The sequence below is a fragment of the Mesocricetus auratus genome, unplaced genomic scaffold, assembly GCF_017639785.1.
Source record: "Mesocricetus auratus isolate SY011 unplaced genomic scaffold, BCM_Maur_2.0 Super-Scaffold_100007, whole genome shotgun sequence".
Lineage (NCBI taxonomy): Eukaryota > Metazoa > Chordata > Mammalia > Rodentia > Cricetidae > Mesocricetus > Mesocricetus auratus.
In genome coordinates, this window is record NW_024429191.1 from 68,428,989 (window position 1) to 68,448,545 (window position 19,557).

The 19,557-nt window shown below is 43.4% G+C and overlaps 1 protein-coding gene across 2 annotated transcripts in view; it reads right to left on the bottom strand.

Moving 5' to 3' along the window:
- Positions 1 to 2,612: 2,612 nt before the first annotated feature.
- The window catches only part of Hlf (HLF transcription factor, PAR bZIP family member), a 54,877-nt gene continuing 37,932 nt past the window's right edge, over positions 2,613 to 19,557 (bottom strand). The window contains exons 3-4 of one of the 2 annotated variants that reach the window (XM_021230506.2): positions 11,740 to 11,960; positions 2,613 to 6,987 (exon numbers count right to left, since the gene is read on the bottom strand). In XM_021230506.2, coding sequence (XP_021086165.1) covers positions 6,769 to 6,987; positions 11,740 to 11,960 — 440 coding nt within the window. In that variant the 3' untranslated portion in view covers positions 2,613 to 6,768. The remainder of the gene's footprint in view (positions 6,988 to 11,739; positions 11,961 to 19,557) is intronic. The other variant, XM_005075815.4, reaches the window with a different exon arrangement.

Consider the following 19,557-nt stretch of genomic DNA (forward strand, 5'->3'; position numbering starts at 1 on the left):
GGTCCTTGGTCACCTGGTCCTTAATGCTTGACAAAACAAGATGGCAGCATGAATATGCAGCAGAGGGAGGAGTTCACCTCAGACAGGAAGCACAGGGGCTGTGGGAGGAAGGCAAGAGGGAAACGGTACTCCCAGGCATCCATCCCAGTGACTTACGTCTTCCCTCTAGGTCCCAGTTCCCAGAGGTTTTGAAACCTCCAAGCGTAGCTTCACCAGTTGGCGACCTAACATTCAAGGCATGACCCTGTGATGGACATTACAGACATACGGATCATACCAGATACATGGATATGGTCGGATCATTAATCCACTTCCTGCCCTCCAATACACTTAAAGAAACCTTGCAAGTGAATCTAGCCTGAGGGACAAAATGGCTAAATGGGCTTTGTTTCCTTATGCCCCTCCTGCTACTCATTTGATTTTCAAAGGCCAGATAGAGGACACTAATTCTGAGTCAGTTCATTCTAGAGGCTTCTTATCTATCATTTGGAATGTGCAAAAGGAGAGGAGACTGGACAGTATGGGGGAGCAACTCATATTTGCTGGGTATTATATATCTGCCAAGTGCTACATACATACATACATACATACATACATACATACATACATACATAGTCTGGTGTAATATAAATGATATTAAAATAACATTAATACTCCAATGCAGAAATATTGACTATACAGTTACCAGCTAGGGAGAACTGGCTGTAAGGAACTGAAGCCCTCTCAAACCAGCCCTTCAAAGGGTGGAGTTGGGGAGGGTAATTATAGGGCTATTGATTTTAAGGAAATCTGAACAATGAGCCACTGGAAAGGCCAAGACCTGGGAAGTCTGAGGACACTGAAGGAACACAAAGGTCTTTAGAAGTCTGTCATTCACTGCTGCACTTGTCTCTTCAGAGCCTCACCATCATTTCGAGGAGCACTTTGCAGACTTAAGGGTGCACTGGGATTAGCTGTCAAATTAGTACTGTTGTGCCCAAATTCTGAAGCCCAAAATCACCAAGAGGCCCATTTCGATGCAAAAGCAAAGAGTCTTTTATTGAAGTTGTTTAACGAGCTAAACCCATTAGCTCGGGCCCTTCATCCCCCACCACAGTAGATGACTGGAGAAAGACCCCGAGCAACCTCGAGGCAGGGATCTTAAAGGGCAGCATAAGGGGAGTGTCTAGGGTTATGAAACAGTCTCAGGATTGGTGCACTTCCAAGTTTGGAGAACCTGTCCTGTGTTGATTGGTCAACTGGTTGTTATGGCCCATAGGCCCTCCCAGGGCAGTTGCTGTGTTCTGCATGTCACTGTTGTGCGCTGTCTGTAAAGCACACCCAGAGCCGTAAAGCACACCCCAGCCCCACCAGCTAACTTCTGATCGGCTCCTTGCCATCTGACCTCCTAGTGACTAGGACAGGAGTGGCAAGGTCATGCAAGCACACGTTGGCCTGTCATGGCCTCTGAAATGGGAGGGGCTGGTCACTACAGTACTCCTGGTGGAGGACAAAGTATTCCAAAGAAACAGTTGTACACAGGCAAAGTTTAACGAGTTCCCGATACCTTTATATGTATTTTTCTGTCCTGGAAACTGATCTGAGAAAGCACTTGATGAAGACTCAAGCTGGGTGTTGCTCTTATATGCTATGTAGTTGGGTCTGGGATGCTCGTCTACACTGCACATGTACAGACATTTTCCCTCTTCATCATTCCCTATAAACACATCTTCTTAAATAAGATTTACATTGTAGTAGGAATAGGCACCTCAGAGGTGATTTACAGCATTAGTTGGAGGACATATAGAGGTTACATGCAAACACTGTACCATATTATATAAAGGACTTGAGCATCGCAGGTTTGGTCACCATTGAGAGTCCTAAACCAATCACCTTCAGAACCGGAGGGTCAGCTGTGCTTGATCATATGTGGCAATTAGCTGGGAGCATTAAAAAAAATCAGATTTCTGGGCCCCAACTCAAACCAGCGTCATACTTGCTTGATCTGCGTCCCTATAATATATCCCTGTGTGAATTTGTTTACACAAGAACACAGACCCAGACTAGCTTTTGCGATCTCCCTCTATATAGTTCCTGATCAGTAATCATTTCTGTAGCTTCTATGTTCGTCACTTTGAGAACGCTTTATTTTTATTTTTGTTTTTTAAATTTTTATCTTATGTGTATGGGTAAGTTTTGCTTGTGTAAATGTCTGCATTTGCAAAGGCCAGAAGATGGTATCAGATGTGGAACTGGAGTTATAGGTGGTTGTGATCTGCCATGTGGGTGCAAGAGATTGGACCTGGGTCCTCTGGAAAAGCAGCCACAGCTCTGAACCATTGAGCCAACTCTCCACCTCCTTATGTAAATGTCTTAACTTGCCTACACTGTCATTTTCTCTTCTGGGACAATTGTTACTTCATTGGTTATTTTTGGACTTAAATATTCCATGTGTACAGTGCAGTATTTGGTACATAAGTTACCCATAAATGATACTTCATTATTAATTGTATATAGTATAATTATCATTTATGCAAATATCTGTAAATGATCTATTGGTTATGGTGACAGAAACAGAATCGTTGCTAGCCGCTGTTCACACACACACACACACACACACAAAAAACATGAAAAAAGGAAAAAAGTCAGTTTATTAAACATTTAGAAGAACAATAAAATGTTGGACTTGACAGCATAAATACCACCAGCATCATGGTGTACAACTACACTAACGTCCAGCTAGCTTGAACCTGTTTAACAGACGCAGTCTGTGTGGTGTTGCCAAAAGGATAATAGCTAATTGTTAAGTCTGGTGAGGTGCTAACAACGCTACAGATTTTATGTCTCCACTTAAATGTCCATACACAAATACACGCTACCTTGCGTACATTTTTGGCAAAATGCATTGGCTGTAGTTCCTAAAATTTCAGTCTGTTGAGACCTATGTTTTGTCCATTTGTTAATGACCCTGATTTCACCAAACACCTGGAGTTGAATTTGGCTTCACCAGAGGGATGTACTCAGGAGCCCTCAAGCAGGAAACAAGCAACTTCAGAACCAAAGCGGAATGGAAGCATCTACCACAGGGAGGGTATCACACCTCAGCGTTAAATACTGGCCTATGGAGACAAGTCACACACAGGCCAGTTGGCCATTGCCTAGGGACCTCATATTTAACTCTGACAAAGTTTGAGTTTTTCCTCAAAGGAACAAGGACAAAAATAGGTGGACTCTTAGAAACATCAGAGTCCAACTTGCACAATGTCAGTTGCTTCACCCTTAGGTGGGAGGGAAGTTGCCCATCTACAAACTGCCTCCCAGCTCTTCTAAAAACAAGGCTGTGAACCTTTTGAAGTATATTTAGAATTGATGTAAGTTCCCACACTGAGCTAATGGGTTAAGGAACCTCTGAGTTCTCTAATCTAGCTTCCCATTCACCCAGTGTCTGAATCCATCATGATGTCCTCAGACACAGGGTCCTCGTGCTTTGAGGGATGATGCTTCCTTAGATGCGGTTACATTTAGAGACAAAGACCTGGTCCAGTCATGCCTGCTGTGGTTTGTGAATGGTCCAAAGTGCCACTTCCTCTAGAGTCAGAGGTGATCATTTATAGCCCTCCTATCCCCTCAAGGTAGCATGAGCAGAGAGACACACTGATTCCATTTTTGTTTTCATTTTTTACTTTCCTTGATAACAGTTGAAAAATAAGATGACAAGGTCTGATAAGGAAGTGATATACTGCTCATTCCAAATTATGTCTAAATGCTACCGTTTGGATGCATTTTTAATGGTCAAATAATCACCGAAAGATGCCTAGGTGACATGGTGACAGTTGAAAACAGGATTTCCTAATGGCTGTGATCTGTTGTAATCATCTGACCCCGGGTCCTAGCTTCTCAGGACATTGAACAGTATTGCCTCATGTAGTTAATGTCCATGGACAGACAAAAGTCAGCCTGGGGAAGGAGGGGTGACAATGACCTTCATATAAGGCACCTGTGGAGACTCCAAAGTGTTGTTGTTTTGTTTTGTTTTGTTTTTTAATGAGGTAGGTTTCTAAAACCTTTCCTGGCATACAAGAATAAGTTGTATTATGATCTTTTTATGTCTTCTGCAGAAAATATTTATAATGTTCACTTGGTACAAACAATTCCAAGAAAGACCAGGTCTGCTTCTCTGCCAGTTACCACTTAATAGTTCCATGAATCTGGATGGTCCACAGTACAACACTTCACACTTCTCTACTAAGTTTAAATATACTCATCTTCTTCTGATGGATATTGTCATTGAACAGTTCTGCAATTAGCCTCTCTATCTTCAAAAAGACCAATGCTGTGTCATCTCATGGCTATTACCGAATCATCTCCTATTCAGTTCCATGTGAGATTGTCAAGGTATTTTTTTATTAGTAGTTTACTTGGGAAATGTATTGCAAGTCTCATACTCTCTCATCTCCCACCATTATCTATGACTAGGAACAAAACAGGTACCTGGGAAGAGATCCTAAAGGTCTCATTTTCTAGAACTCTGACACTAGACAGAAAGGTGGCTGACAGAATGGGAAGGGCACCACCAGTTCTGAAGAGAATTCAGATACTGTGGAGGCAGGAAACTGGAAAGCATCCACGGATGAAAGGGGATTTTAATCAAGCACGAAATTGTGCCTTTGAAGAAACAGCAGACTCTCTTGACATTATACAACTCAGTGAAACAAAAGAACAGCCATCTTTATAGTCAAAACATCTATCAAATTATAAGCCATACACATAGCACCGAGGTCAACCTTATACTGCGTGAGATGCACTGGCCAAAAGAGAACAAAAGTCGTTTAGGGCCCTGGCAACAACACTCCAACCCAGCAACTCAGAATTTTGAAGTGAACATTTATGTGGCAGATGCTTTTCCTAAAAAACACTGTACCATCCAATAAATATTTGACTAAAATCCATTTTGTGCTTTTGGTGATGTTAACTGACTTCCTTCTGAGACCTAATAAGAAACAAGAAAGCATTGGAGCAGGATTCGTCACAGCAAGCCTCAATATTGTCATAAAATTTTAATTTTAAGCAGAAAACATGCTGATGTGTCAGTAATAGGTTTAAAATATTAAAGACTTCAAAAACCCCCAAGCACTCCTCTGAACAGCATTGGTGAATATATATCTTTGCTATATAATTTTAAAACATGGAATAGTTTTCCTTTTTTTCTTTTCTATATATAATATATGTCTTCCAAAATACATTGTCAGTATTTATATCTGAAAAATACTGTACAAAAAAGAACTTCCTATAATTACTCTGTATAAACATTAAACAATTTAATAATCTCTCCTTTTGGTCTATAGTAAACATTTAAATTGATTGGATAAACCACAGTTTGTGACAACACCATCCCCTTCTGAGATACACCAGTGTCTTTTACATTCATTTTTCAGAAGTCCACTTGATAGGCGCACATATGTTCAAAAGCAAACAGAGAGGGTAAGAAACACAGGCTCCAGAATCATTAATTTGTGAGGCATTCAAAGGACACCACAGGGGTAAGGGAGCTTTACAAAAACATCAACTTTTTAACTTAATTAACTGAGTTCTAAAAACAGCAAAATATCCTCCCAAAAAATATATATATTACAAAAAAGGGGGGTGAACTGAATCTTAAGTAATTCAATCATTTTGAATATCAAGAGGGAAATGGAAAAGGTTAACTAGAAAAGCGGAAGTGGGCTGGGTGTGGGAGAAGGGAGACAGCAAAACGAAGCACATCCATGGCAAAGGCTTCTCCAAGATGCATTAGTTTTTGGCTTCCACACCGATAAGTCAACCCCTCATTCTTAGGCTTCCCATCGCCCTCTGCTTCCCTGTCCTGAGAATATTCTGGTCATGCGCAAATGCATTACTTTAATTTTGATTTTTTTTTAAAAGACAGTGAAATTCCTAGGTAGGGAAAATTTCCTACGTCCACTAGTAATACTCAGGCAGCATGCTCTAGCGTACACTAGGATTATTGCTTTTAGGTACAGACAGTGCAAAACACACTCTGTGTTCTATAATGGTACTTACTTATCTGGGGTCGGTAGAATTAAAAGGAAACTTAGTAAGGTAGCAGTAAGCAAATACGGGATCTACTTAATCTAAACAGCACTTTAAATTTGAAGACAATTATCACCAAAACTGAAAGGAAAACGAGAAAGGATGGGAGAGAGAAAGGGGGGGCAGGAAGGGAAAGAGGGGGCAACCTATGAAGGAATTCAGCTGCTGCGTAGTGCTAGGGTATGCTGTGCACCTTTTTAGCATGTTAACTCGTGGTTGAAACAGAAACAAGAGCTTATGTTCTAGATAACTGAGATCCACTGCTTTACCAGGGCCCTGCTTCCTGAAGCTACGCGGACCCTGGGAAAGTCAGTTGGCTGGAACATGAAGCCAGGCGGGAAAGGGGCAGGAGTGGAGAAGGGAGGGGAGGAAACCTCACAGGGGTCTCCAGAATCTAATAAAAACATGATGGCACCTTTCTTGTTCGGAACTAAAGGACAACAAGAGGACTATCTTTCAATGGCAAGTGGGAAGGAATACACACACGCACACATGCACACCGCTGACCACACACGGGACCCTAACTAAGCACGTGTACACGCGCACACACATACACACAGATGCACACCGAAATATGAGTCAGTTGCGTTTATGCCTCTGGTAAAGTGCTGATGTCGGAAAGGTTGGTTTGGGTGTGGTGCTACCAGACAGGAAACAAGCTGTCCATCTATCCAAAAGCCAGCCCACAAAAATGCCATCCTACAGGGGCCCGTGCCTGGCCTCGTACTTGGCAAGTATGTTCTTGCATTTGCCCAGCTCCTTCCTTAAATCGGCCACCTCCTGGCGGAGGGCCGAGTTCTCCTTCTCCAGGAACGAGGCCCGGATTGCAATCTGGTTCTCCTTCAGCCGCCTGGCATCACGGGAGCGCTTGGCCGCCATGTTGTTCTTTCTGCGCCTCGCCCAGTACTTGTCATCCTGCTCATTAGTTACAGAAGGAAAGAGAAACAAGATATTAGGTTTCAGCCGCACATAACTGGGTGTCAGCCAAGGGTGTGCTGGGACACCAGCCTGGGTTTCTTAATTCCCGTCTCCTTCCTTTACAGCTTCTACATGTCTGAGGGAATGGTCTGCCAGCCATGGCTTCCTTCCGAGGGAAAGGACCGACCTGTCACGACAGGCTTTGCCCAATGTGGTTGTGTGCCCAGTACAGCAGAGATCAGAGCTCAGCTGAAAGCTGCAGGCTCACCACACACCCTAAATTCCATTCCAAATTTCTTCACTCTCTTGGCTGAAAGTTTTTCTTAAAAAACAAAACAAAACTTATTTTATTTTTCTTCCATGAATACACATGTAGGCTTTTCTAAGTTGGGACCCTGTTGCTGGAAGCCAATATGGTCATTTCTCCCAATAATATACATACATAATTTTTGTTTATTAACTAACTAATTACCCTCTCCCCCTTATGATAGGGTCTCATATAGCCCAGGCTGGTCTTGAACTCACTGTGTAGCCAAGGATGGCCCCCCTGAACTCCTCATCCTCCTGCCCTTGCCTCCTCAGCACCATCACGCCAAGTCTCTCTAAAACCTATCTTAACGAACGCACTGTTGATGTTAGCAACTCCACCTCTATGATTTCCTCACATTCTCCATGTACGCAGACACGGGTGCAATTTTTTATTATAGAGTTGTTTGTAAAAGCTGAAAATGAGGAAATCGAATCATCTATATAGAGTTGATAACTACGTTATCATAGAGTCACACACAGGGTTACTCTACAGTTGTTACAAATAAAGACCAGGGTGGGGGAGACTGCAAAGACCTGTGTGGTACACTACCATGAGAGTAGAAGCAACATCAATCTGCTGGAGAACATGCATGCTTATCACAGTTTGATTAAAATTATACTTCACTAATTGTGGGAGGCCCAGGTGGGTTTATAGTGGCCAATACAGGTGCCTCTATAAGAGGGACCAAATCAGTGAGGCAACAGATAAAAGGAGGATCTCCCACCTTTTAGTTTACATCCTGAGCTATCAGAACATCACATTAGGGGCATGTATACTTCAGTAATTGAAAACAGAAATTAAAAAATGTATTAGCTCTCAATGTACTCCTACTAATGGCTACCATTTAAACAATATATTCTAATTTCCTATTTAACTGCTTGCTGGGCTTCAATTACCCCATCTGGAATTCCCATATCTGCCTCCATCATTGCTCTCTCTACCAAGAGAAAGGAAAGCTCCCAGGACGAATGCGGGATCTTTTGGACCTTCTAAATCCATTGATGCAACAGTGCCAGAAGGAATGATTTAACTCCTTTTGTATCAATGACTTGCTACATCGAATACCTCTGTCTTAGCAAAGGTGATACTGTAGTTCACATCACCTAGACTAAATGGGTGAGGCCAATCCCTCCCCTCTCTCCGGATACCAAGAGACAGTTGACATTGGAGGAAGTCACTCACATGGGTGGGGCTCAAGGCTGCAAAAGAAGTTCAGGATCAGCGGTCTGCCCCTACACCCACCTGTCCATTACCCTTAGCGGACATGGACCTTTTGTGAAGACAGCTGCGTGAGATGGAAAGTGTGTGGAGGTACTTCCTATTGACTGCTCACAAGATTGCCCTTTGCTCACAAAGTGTCTCTAGACTGCTATATATTTCATAATGTGTCACAAGAGGAAAAAGTGATCTTCATAATGACTGGCATGAGACTTTGTCTTAGGGAGGAAGCAGCCCTTTGAGGAACACCGAGATGAGCAAGTGTGGACAGGTATGCTGCGGCTGTTGGTAGAATTTGTTCTTTGTGCTTCTCAAAGCTGGTGGGAATGGCAGAAAAGGAGAATGGCTGGGAGGTCCTGGGAAACCCAGTGACATCACATAGGCGAGGGGAACCAAAGGTATCTTCACAACAGTAAAGCACCCAGCTTTGATGGGGGCTGTTTGTCTCACTTGGTTGTCATCCTCCACCCCACCCCCTTTATAGTATCAGGAAGCCTACCACACTTGTCAGTATGCCCAGGAGTGTGGTTTCCAAGAACATTCCGATGAAGGGCTGAGTCAGAACAGATCAGAACCTACACACAAGGGAACATGAGCGCAGAAGGTGAGGCTGCCCATGAGAACAAGCCTTTGGGAAGTTGTAGAATGGATTTGGCACTCTGTGACAATGCTGATCATGTCTGTAGGGACCACGGAGTCACCAACTGATCTTAGTATAACAATCAACTCCTCTTACTCTGTTCTTTTCAGACTTAGCTCCGTTTTTGTTCAGACCTCTTAGCACACATAAGGTGCTCCAGCCTCATCTGCCCACACATGCAGTAGCAGAAGTATGGAATGGAGAATAAAGCTCTTAAGCAGGAGGCTGGAGAAGATGGGAATGATGGAAGAAGGGATGTCCTGACCTAGAAAAATCAGCTTGTCTCCTTTCATCATTCTGAACAGAGACAGGGAGGCAGGACCTCTAGAAGGAATGATAGACACAGGGCCACCCCCCCCCCCGTTCCATCCTGCCAGGAGCTGATGCTATCTGGCTACTGGGTTACCTTCACACAGCAGGGATCTACTACTCATCCTTGCCACGTCTAACAGACTAACACACCCCTCTTCTCTACAGACTAGAGTTTCTATGAGACTGACTACGATGTTGAGATTGCCTCACTTTGGCATCCCCTAAACCTCTGAAAGATGTCTGTCAAGGGGATGGAAAACCATTCTCAGTAGGCCCCACCCAATGCTGTGGGTTTGCTTGTCATCCAGTTCTGGAGGACGCACACATACCTCGTCTCCCGCCCACCCCCGCTCAGTCCTCTCTACTGAAAGAACACCTCCCAGCTCTTCCTGCTTCTCAGCAGTTCCAGATTGGTGCCTTGTGGCTTCACCTGCATTTGGAAAAAACCCCAAAGGGCACACTGAAGGAGAAGGTTCCTGCCAGTTTCCTACCCATCATGTGGAAAGGGAGGCTTAGCCATGACAGCAGCAATACATATCATTCCAGCACAGATGGTTTTCAAGGCCTCTTGCTGCCAAGGGTACACGGGCCATTAAGTAGGCTCACTCTTCAAACATGCAAACTTGGAGACTCTGTGAAGGTCTGACTACAAGTTCAAACTACTACTCAGTAGCATTCTGTTAAACCACCTTCCAGTCAAGAAGTAGCCCCAGCTGAATAGGCTTCCTGGTTTAGGTGAAGGGCTAAAACTCTGAAATACATAGAATTAGGTGACTACGAACACATGACCAACTGCAAGAAGGTGCTCAACTCGGTTTGGACCTAATACCATGGCCCTTTACAGTCTAACCATCAGAGCCCTGAGAAGTTTAGGTTTTCTGGGATTTTTCCTGTCAACATTCTTGGTTTTGATTCTTAGGGTGACAGTCGAAGACAAGGGCCCCTTGTCTGGGCTAACATGCTAACATGACCTTTTCAGAACCGGTCTTGCTCTAAAAGTGGAGTTCACCTCAGTTCCCCTTTCTGCTTCTCCATATCCCCTACTGTAAAGTGATAACTCTGACCTTCAGCCCTGACACCTGTCCATTCTGCAGCAATTAAGGAGTTCTCAGATGTGGGGATGTCAACCATCTTTGGATCTTTCGTGTACATCTGCCTCCCATGTTCTTTCTAGATATGAAAAGGTAGAAAGACTGGCCTATATCAGTTCACACAATGTCCCAAACTCTCATTTCCCTAGAGAGTGTCTCTACTAGTAAGCATATTTAGGGTTGGGCAATGGAGATCGGGTGTCAAAAGGGGCTAATGACACTTAGACCTAATGCCTTGCACACATATAAGCATTTATTGTTCTCGTGATTGGAAAGAGGCATGAACAGAAAAAGTCCTATGAAATAGCTAATCGTAAATAGTTCTGTGCTGGCGTAATTTCCGGGATATCTCTTTCTAAGGTAAATGTGCCAGAATGAACAGGCAAGTCTGTTTCCCTGGGTGAATGGGGTATCCCCTTCAACACAGTCGAGAAAACCCAGTCAGAACAAACTGCTGAGATAACATTAAGAGAACCTGACACGGTACACAAACGACAGCAGTGACTCCACCATCTCTGCCCAATATACGCTATCCTGGTCACCCAGAGTCAGCAATATGGAGGGCGGAGTTCAGGCTTTAGTCTCCAAGGCACTCAGGGAAATGGGAGCATTCACTATCAACAAACAATGCACACAGGAGTATGTCTCAGAAAACTGAGGTCCAGTTTCCCTTCTCAAGTCATCTTTTTTTTTTCCTTTGTAACCTTGGAAGATTTGGGCTTGATACATGGGCTCATGGGACCCCTTGTAAAGAGGAGCCAGTGTGATTCCTTTGGGGATTTAACATCTCTCCAGCTTTTGACTGCTTCTCCTTCTTTCTGATCAGTATCAAGACATGAAAGCAGGGGGCTGGAGAGATGGCTCAGCGGTTAAGAGCACTGACTGTTCTTCCAGGGGTCCTGAGTTCAATTCCTAGCAACCACATGGCCCTCTGCTGGCATGAAGGCAGAAGACTGTATACATAATAAATAAAATATTTAAAAAAAAAAAAAGACATGAAAGCAAATTTCAGAAAACTCCTAGAGAGGACGGGTTGTGCCAGAAGTCACATGCCAACAAACACAATCGGAACGCATGGGTCCTTCCTTTCCAAGTGTGTGCAGCGTTGCTGGAATTACCCTTTACTTTCTCTTGTTCCTGCTTCCCATCTACCCACAGCCTGGTCACCAGTTCCAATTTACCTTCAAATCATCTGGAATGAAGACTTTGCGGGCTTTCTTAATCATGGGCTGTGGCTTCAGTTCTTCCTCGGAGAACTTGCGTTTGCGAGGGTCAAACATTTCCTGCCCTGGGATACTGGAGAGGGCAAGGTCTGCTGGGTCTGGTTCATACCCGACAGGGACTTGGATGGCATCAGGGTCAATGGGACTTGGTGTATTTCGGTTGGCTGGCAACAGCTGGCCTGGAACAACACAGGAATTTTAATTTATATCAACTCTAAGCCAGCCCAGGACAGAGCCACTTAGTGATTCACTAGGCGTGTTGAGTGTCTTGAACCAACTTATATCTCACCCTACTGTCATTTGTCCTCATTCATCTTCACTGTGTTTCTGAGAACACAGCAGGCAGAACATGATTGACTTGTGTCTCATCAGGTAAAACAAAGGCACATGGGTACTTGTTCACAAACAGGATGAAGAAAGTTTACAAAATACACATTCTTACTTTCCTATTACATTCGTTGTGTTGGTTAGTTTTATGTCAACCTGACACAAGCTGGAGTCTTTTGGGGAGAGGAGAGGAAACTTCAATGGATGGAAAGCCTCTAGGGTCCTGCTCTGTTTGAGTTCCTGTCCTGACCCCTTTCCATGACAGACTGTAATGTTGAAGGGTAAGCTAAATAAACCCTTTCTACTCCAAGCTACTTTTAGTCCTGGTGTTTTATCACAAAAATAATAATCCTAACTAAGACAGAAATTGATACCAGAGAGTGGAATGTTACTGGGACTGACCCGACCATGCTGTTTTGGGGAGGATTGTGGAAGGACTTTCTTACTTTGGGAATGCTGGATGGTGAGATGGATAGTTACAAGGTTTTAGGAATAGATATTTTCCCAGGTGAGTCACAGAGACATACCTATGGTTAGCCAGTTAGGGTAGAGTGTAGCGGTAGAAGCATGGAACTAAATCTCCCAAGCATCCAGATGTAGGAAACCATCATAGCATAGATGAGGCTGAGTGCGGTGAAACTGGTGGTGACACCTGGTCCAGCTACATCTTGGAATAGACAGCAATCAGCAAAAAGGTATACTCTAGCCACTAAGTTAATGGACACTGTCAAGTGTTTTAGTGTATGCATCGTTGTGTTGTGTACTTGTATGTATGCAGACATATGCATATGGGTGTGCATGTATGCATGCGAGGCAAAAAGCAGACAATGGGGGCCATTTCTCCATCACTCTCCACCTTTATTTTTCAAGACGGTGTCTCTCACCGAACTTGAAACTCATAAATTTAGTTAGGCTGGCTGGCTGGCCAATGAGCTTCAGGGGGCTCACCTTTCTCCATCCCCTCTCCATTTTTGGTTTTTACATAGGTTCTAGGGATCTGACTCAAGTCCTCATGTTTTTGTGGTAGGCACTATCTCCCTAAACACCTTCTCTCTCTCTCTCTCTCTCTCTCTCTCTCTCTCTCTCTCTCTCTCTCTCTCTCTCTCTCTCTCCCTCCCTCCCTCTGTTCCTCCCTCCTTCTCCCTCTCCCTCCTCTCCATCCCTTCCCCTCCCTCCTTCTCCCTCCCTCCCTCTCTCCCTTTATTTTTATACTGGGGACCAAACCTAGGGCCTTGATCATTGTAGGCAAGTGCTGTGCCACTGTGCTCCATCCCCACCCCTCCAGTTTGCATCTTTGAGAAGCTACAAATCGTCTTCAGTAGTTGGAACCCAGAAGTAGAACACAGAACAAGTGTAGGTAAAACTACAGGAGATGTGGCCACAGGTAAAGTGAGCTGCGGGGACATCACAAACGACACCGAATGTCCCTGGAGGACTTTGAGGAGTGAACAAATAGCTACGTAGAAAAAGACCTGTGGTCTAATGGACTGAAGAGGGCATAGGTGGAAACGGGTCAGGTTCAAGGCTGTTGAGATACACCAGGCACACTGTTAGAAAAAGATAGATCAGGAAGGGCATAATGGAGACAACCTAACTTCTGCTTGAACCCTCTACAGACTAAGCCACTGAACTACACAAACATCCATGGAACAATGGGTGGAGTGTGTTTCTTTGTCTAGCTTGTGAAAGTGAACTTAATAACAGACCAAATGTTTATGCTGGGAGTCCTGAAGCTTAACTTCCGGTTTCATCTGAGTTTTACAATTGCTCCTTTCACGCTTGAGGAAGAAATAAGAGGACACAGCTTGACTGTGTTTGGCCCAGCTCCTCTTCTTCCTCATTGCCAAAGGTAGCCCCTGTGGGTGAAGAAATCTTTAGGTTTATCTAAGAACCCTCCCCAGGGTGAAGCATGAAGTCCGTTGCTTCTATTGCAGTGAAAATGAACCCCTGCATGCCTGTTTCTGAAAAGGCCTAGAAGGGAGCTTGAAAAATAAATGACCCAGATGACCTTCTAGGTTCCTTCTCAGCTCTGAGCTCTCTTTGTGTACTGCTTGCCAAAAAGGAAGAGACAGCCCCTGAGGCATTGGCAGATGATGGGGTTTTCTCATTAGCCAAGCCAAGCGGCAGCACAGCTCTAGCTTCTAAGGACTGCAGAGCTCCGTCCAGGATGGAGATAATATAATTTCATCTTGTGTCCCCGACCTTGCCTTTAAAAGGAACCTCATCTCCATCACATAGGGATGTTATTTTTCATGAAGGAAATTTATTTTAACTTAATAACAATATTCCTAACGTCCTATCACCAGCTGCCCCCCTCCCACCATGCCCACACGTTATAGGCATCTCCTCTCCTCTCCTATCTTCATATATATATATATATATATATATATACATATATATATATATATATTATAGTGTATGGGGGGTGGGTTAAAGAACAATTTGCAGAAGTCAGTTCTCTTTTTCCATCATGTGAGTCCTGGGGATTAAATTTATGCCATCCCTGAACTGAGATTATTATTATCAGGCTTGGTGTCTTTACCCACCTCTTTCCTTACGCACCCCACCCCACCCCCGCTGTGCTCCTATTTTTTTCAAAGCAGGGTTTCTCTGTGTAGCCCCGGCTGTCCTGGAATCACTCTATAGACAAGGCTAGCTTTAAACTCAGAGATCCTCCTGCTTCAGGCTCTGCTGGGATTAAAGGCGTGTGCCCCCATGCTGAGCTTTGAGTCATCTCTTAATACTTCCCAAATAGATTGTCTCCATTATTTCCAATTCCTCCTTCAGATTTCAGTCTGTTATGCTATCTTCACTGTTTTTAAGCTTTACACACAGAAGTATGCATGTATGAGTGGACACAGACACACACAGACACACACAGACAGACACAGACAGACACAGACACACACACACACACACACACACACACACACACACACACACACGCTTTCTACCAGCGTACATAGTTCTTCACATTTTAACCATTTCATATCCATCCAACTCCTTGTTATGGTATCTGCTTCCATGTTCCTCTTTGGCAAAGAGCAATCAATCCTCTCTTTTGGGTTGGCCCGCTGAGACCCTGAACTCTACCGGCATCCGTGGTCATTCTAACAATGACATTTCCCATTTAGACAGAACATTCTAGCATTCTATCTCTGTAGCCCTTTTCTATGGAGAAGCAGGTCAGCCTTTCCTGCAGAATGGGAAAATGTAAGTGGACCTCAACACAAGTAAATGGCTGCCCCAGTGTCAAGCAGAAAGGGGCTAAGCACTGAGAGACAAAGCCATCCTTTCTGCTAAACTACCTCCTGCTGAGGCTGTTTTCCCCTTTAAGGAACACTCTCAAGAGTCATTAGGTCACAGGGAGAAAGACTTTTGTTAGATTTCCCTACCGTTTATAGACTTTCCAATTTCTAATGTAAGAATTGCTGACATTGAGCAGAGAGTTAAATTTTACTTGGAAATTATCAAAAATGTTCACAGCAAAACCTCAGATGAAGAAGCATGTCAAGAAAGTGAATGTGCAGTTTCCATGGCTCTTTTCTCCACAGCACCTCCCAAAACTCCCCCTCCCTAGCCCCCCACTCCCCCACCCCCGACAAGATGAACACCTTGATGATTTCTCTTATGCCTTGAATATTTAACATTTGAAAAATGTTAGGGATTGGTATTGGGGATCAAACCCAGGGCTTCCAACATGCTAGACAAACACATTACCACTGGGCTATACCCCTACGCCACTATGCCTTGGCTTTTACACATAAGCAGTATAACCCAAATGGGATTATATATCTTATTTTGATTTTTTCATATTTTTAGACATAAAAATATAAATGCAATAATAAACGTATTGCTATGTAAGGATCAAACCCAGGGGCTCTTATATGTTAATGAAGCGTTGTCACCTTACCCCCAGCTCCATCCCAAGTCTCTATTTTGTTGTTAATGAATCAGTGTTGCCCCACAGTTTGAATATAATAATTTATCCAATAATTCTCCAGCTAATGAGCTTATTCAGCTGTTTTTTAAGCACAGGAGATCCCTAGAAACGGGGCTGCTCACACAAAGTCAAGTACATTTTTTTAATATTGTAATGAATGTACTTTCAAATTTTGCCCAAAATGTTATCCTCTTCATACTTATACAGACATAAATGAGTCCAAATTTCATACAACTAAACATTCATTTTGAAAGTGGTGACAGTTTGATATGCACAAATTTTCATTTCTCTGGTTACTAGTCATCCTCATCATCCCACATATTTTTTGGGTGACAACTTCTTCTCTGTGCCCCTCATAGCTTTATCCAACCTCAACTGACACACCTACAATACAGCTCCTATACCTATGGCTACAATACAGGTCTTACACCTATGGCTACAACACAGCTCCTATACCTATGGCTACAATACAGCTCCTATACCTATGGCTACAATACAGCTCCTATACCTATGGCTACAATACAGGTCTTACACCTATGGTTACAATACAGCTCCTACACTTATGGCTACAACACAGCTCCTATACCTATGGCTACAATACAGGTCTTACACCTATGGTTACAACACAGCTCCTATACCTATGGCTACAATACAGCTCCTATACCTATGGCTACAATACAGGTCTTACACCTATGGCTACAATACAGCTCTATACCTATGGCTACAACACAGCTCCTATACCTATGGCTACAATACAGCTCCTACACTTATGGCTACAACACAGCTCCTACACTTATGGCTCCAGGAACATGGAGGAGGAGGGGGACGAAAGATTGGAAGACTGGGAGGATCTGAATGTGCTATGAGACTGTGTCCTCTCTATATGACAGGGAAGCCACACTCTTAAAATTTCAACGGTACCATTGCCTGAAGAAGACCAACACAATGACACCACCAGTTGACATGCCAACGTGGATAGGGGAAATCTTACAAGGTCCTACCTGTGAATGAAGAGCTACAGTAATTAATGGCTTCTGAGAGAGGGAGAATTGGTGTTTTCTAGGGACAAGCCACCAACACTTTATCCAATTCAGTCCTAAGTTCTCAGTCTTAGCCACATATAGGAACAACACTAAATAGACTTAGCAGGATATAAATATATGTATGTATATGCATATGCGAAATTAAATAAGAGGGCATGAATTTGAGAGGGTGAGGGGGTCACAGGTACAGTGGAGGGGGAGAGGGAGTAGTGAAAATGATAATGTAAACATATTTGAAATTCTCAAAAAGACTTAAAATGAAGTAGATTTTGTTTATTAATTTAAAAATACTTTTGTTGTATTTTATTCTGTGAGCCTGTGTGAATATTTGTGTGGGCTCATATGTACACACAGAGTTGAGGTCAGGGGCAATACTGGGGAGTGGGTTCTTTCCCTCTACCACGTGGGTCTTGGGTATCAAACTCAGGCCACCGGTCTCAGTGGCAAGCACCTTTACCCACGGAGCCATCTTGTGAGTTCAGTGTTGATTCAATTTTAAAATTAGAGTTCAGTATGCCAATATATCTGTAAATAACCCTGTACCTTTATATGTTACAACTATAGCTGGTTTATTCTGAGTCACCCAGAATTTCTTTTCATGTACAACATAAAAAGGATTTTAACTAATGCCTCCCAAATGCTTGATCCTAATGACTGATGTTGGTAAGGCACATTTGACAGGACAAGTTCTGTCCCCATTATTGTTCTTTGTAAAAAATGTCTCTGGTTGTTCCTATCTATACATCCTTTTAGGTGAGTTTCAGAGTGCATTTGTTGCATTTTATTTAAAATCTCCATCAGGAGTTTTGGTGAAGATAACAAGTGAACCATGCAGGAACAATAACATAGTGAATATCCCAGTTTTATTTGGGGGGTCTTAAAAAGCATGCATTATTTCAGTGTTTATTCATTTTAAATGCTCTTTAGAGCTGCTACTAGTTCCCGTATTTCCTAACTAGTTATTGCTGGTGTGTACAAAGGAACTGGTTTCAAGATGCCAGGCTCAGCTGGGCGTTGGTGGCCCAGCACTCAGGAGGCAGAGGCAGGCCTGGTCTACAGAATGAGTTCCAGGTCAGCCTCCAAAACAATACAGAGAAACCCTGTCTTGAAAAAGCAAAAACAAAAACAAAACAAAACAAAACAAAACAAAAGATGCCAGACTCATATCCAGCCACTTCCCCCCATCCTGCTTCTAACAGTTTTAGCAAGTCCGACTTTTCTTAACGTTTTAGTGAATACTTTTATCAGCCACCTTTAGGGCCAGTTACAGCTTGCTTGTTGTGAATGCTTATAATTCCCATTTGTTTCTTTTGAAGAATTTTAATCTCACTGAATCAGCGGCACCTGAAATATGAGGTGGAATGAGGTGAGATGTCTGATCCCACTGTCCAGACGTCAATGGAAACCTCTGCTGACACCATCCGCCACCACACACACACACACACACACACACACACACACACACACACACACACACACAAACCTCTGCTGACACCATCCGCCACCACACACACACACACACACACACACACACACACCCCATTGAGCCTGCTGGGCCACAGCCTCAGTTAGGGAGTTAGTTCCACCCTTATTGTATTGGCAGTTGTTTTTCAAATCAGAATTAAGAATGTTAAATTTTTTAAAATGTGCCACCTTTTTAAAAAAAATGTTAAGATAACTATGTGTGTGTGTGTGTTTCTTTCCCCTGTATTTTCTATATTCAAGCTTGATGTTTCTCTAAGGTTTGGTTTAAATTATGCAGGCTCAACCCCACTAGGTAATCCTACAGTCTGCTGGGCACTGGGTTCTTTTCTACAGGCCTCGTGATGACGTTTCCAGAAAGGTCAAGGAAAACTCTGGAGGAAAGGGTGGAATAGAGGTGAACCCCAAAGTTGGCCTCTGCTTCAGTCACCACAGAGGCCAGCTGACATCTTGTCATTCCCTCATTAGTAAGAGTTTAGCAGCCCTGTTCAGTTAGCTGATTTAGCTGGCAGCCAGCAATGAAAGGGGACAGCAGCAGCCTGTGTCCTTTCCGCTCAGGCCATTGGTTTGTGTTCTGCATCCAAGTAATAAATAATTGTTTTATGTATTATTTAGTTCTCGAGGCTAGTTGTGGCAACAGCAACCTCTCTGGTGTGTGCCTCATTCAGGTAGCTAAGTAGACAGGCATTCGATTAAAGCATCCATGAAAAATGAGACAGAGACATATTGCTCAGTGTTTGCTACTCAAGAGCATGAGCAAGCTGAGGGAAATCATCCTCTATGAAGAAAGGCTGAGAAAAGGAGAGGTGGTGTTTACACTGGCCAATGGGATCCCTCTCTGTCCGAAGGGTGAAAAGCCTTGTGATCCAAAGCCTGCTCTGGGGTCTTTCTTTCGTGCTTACTTCTCTCTCCACCACTAGTTTGGGCCTGTTTGCTTGATAAGATCTTGGGCATCCCAGATGGTCATAATGACACCTTTTA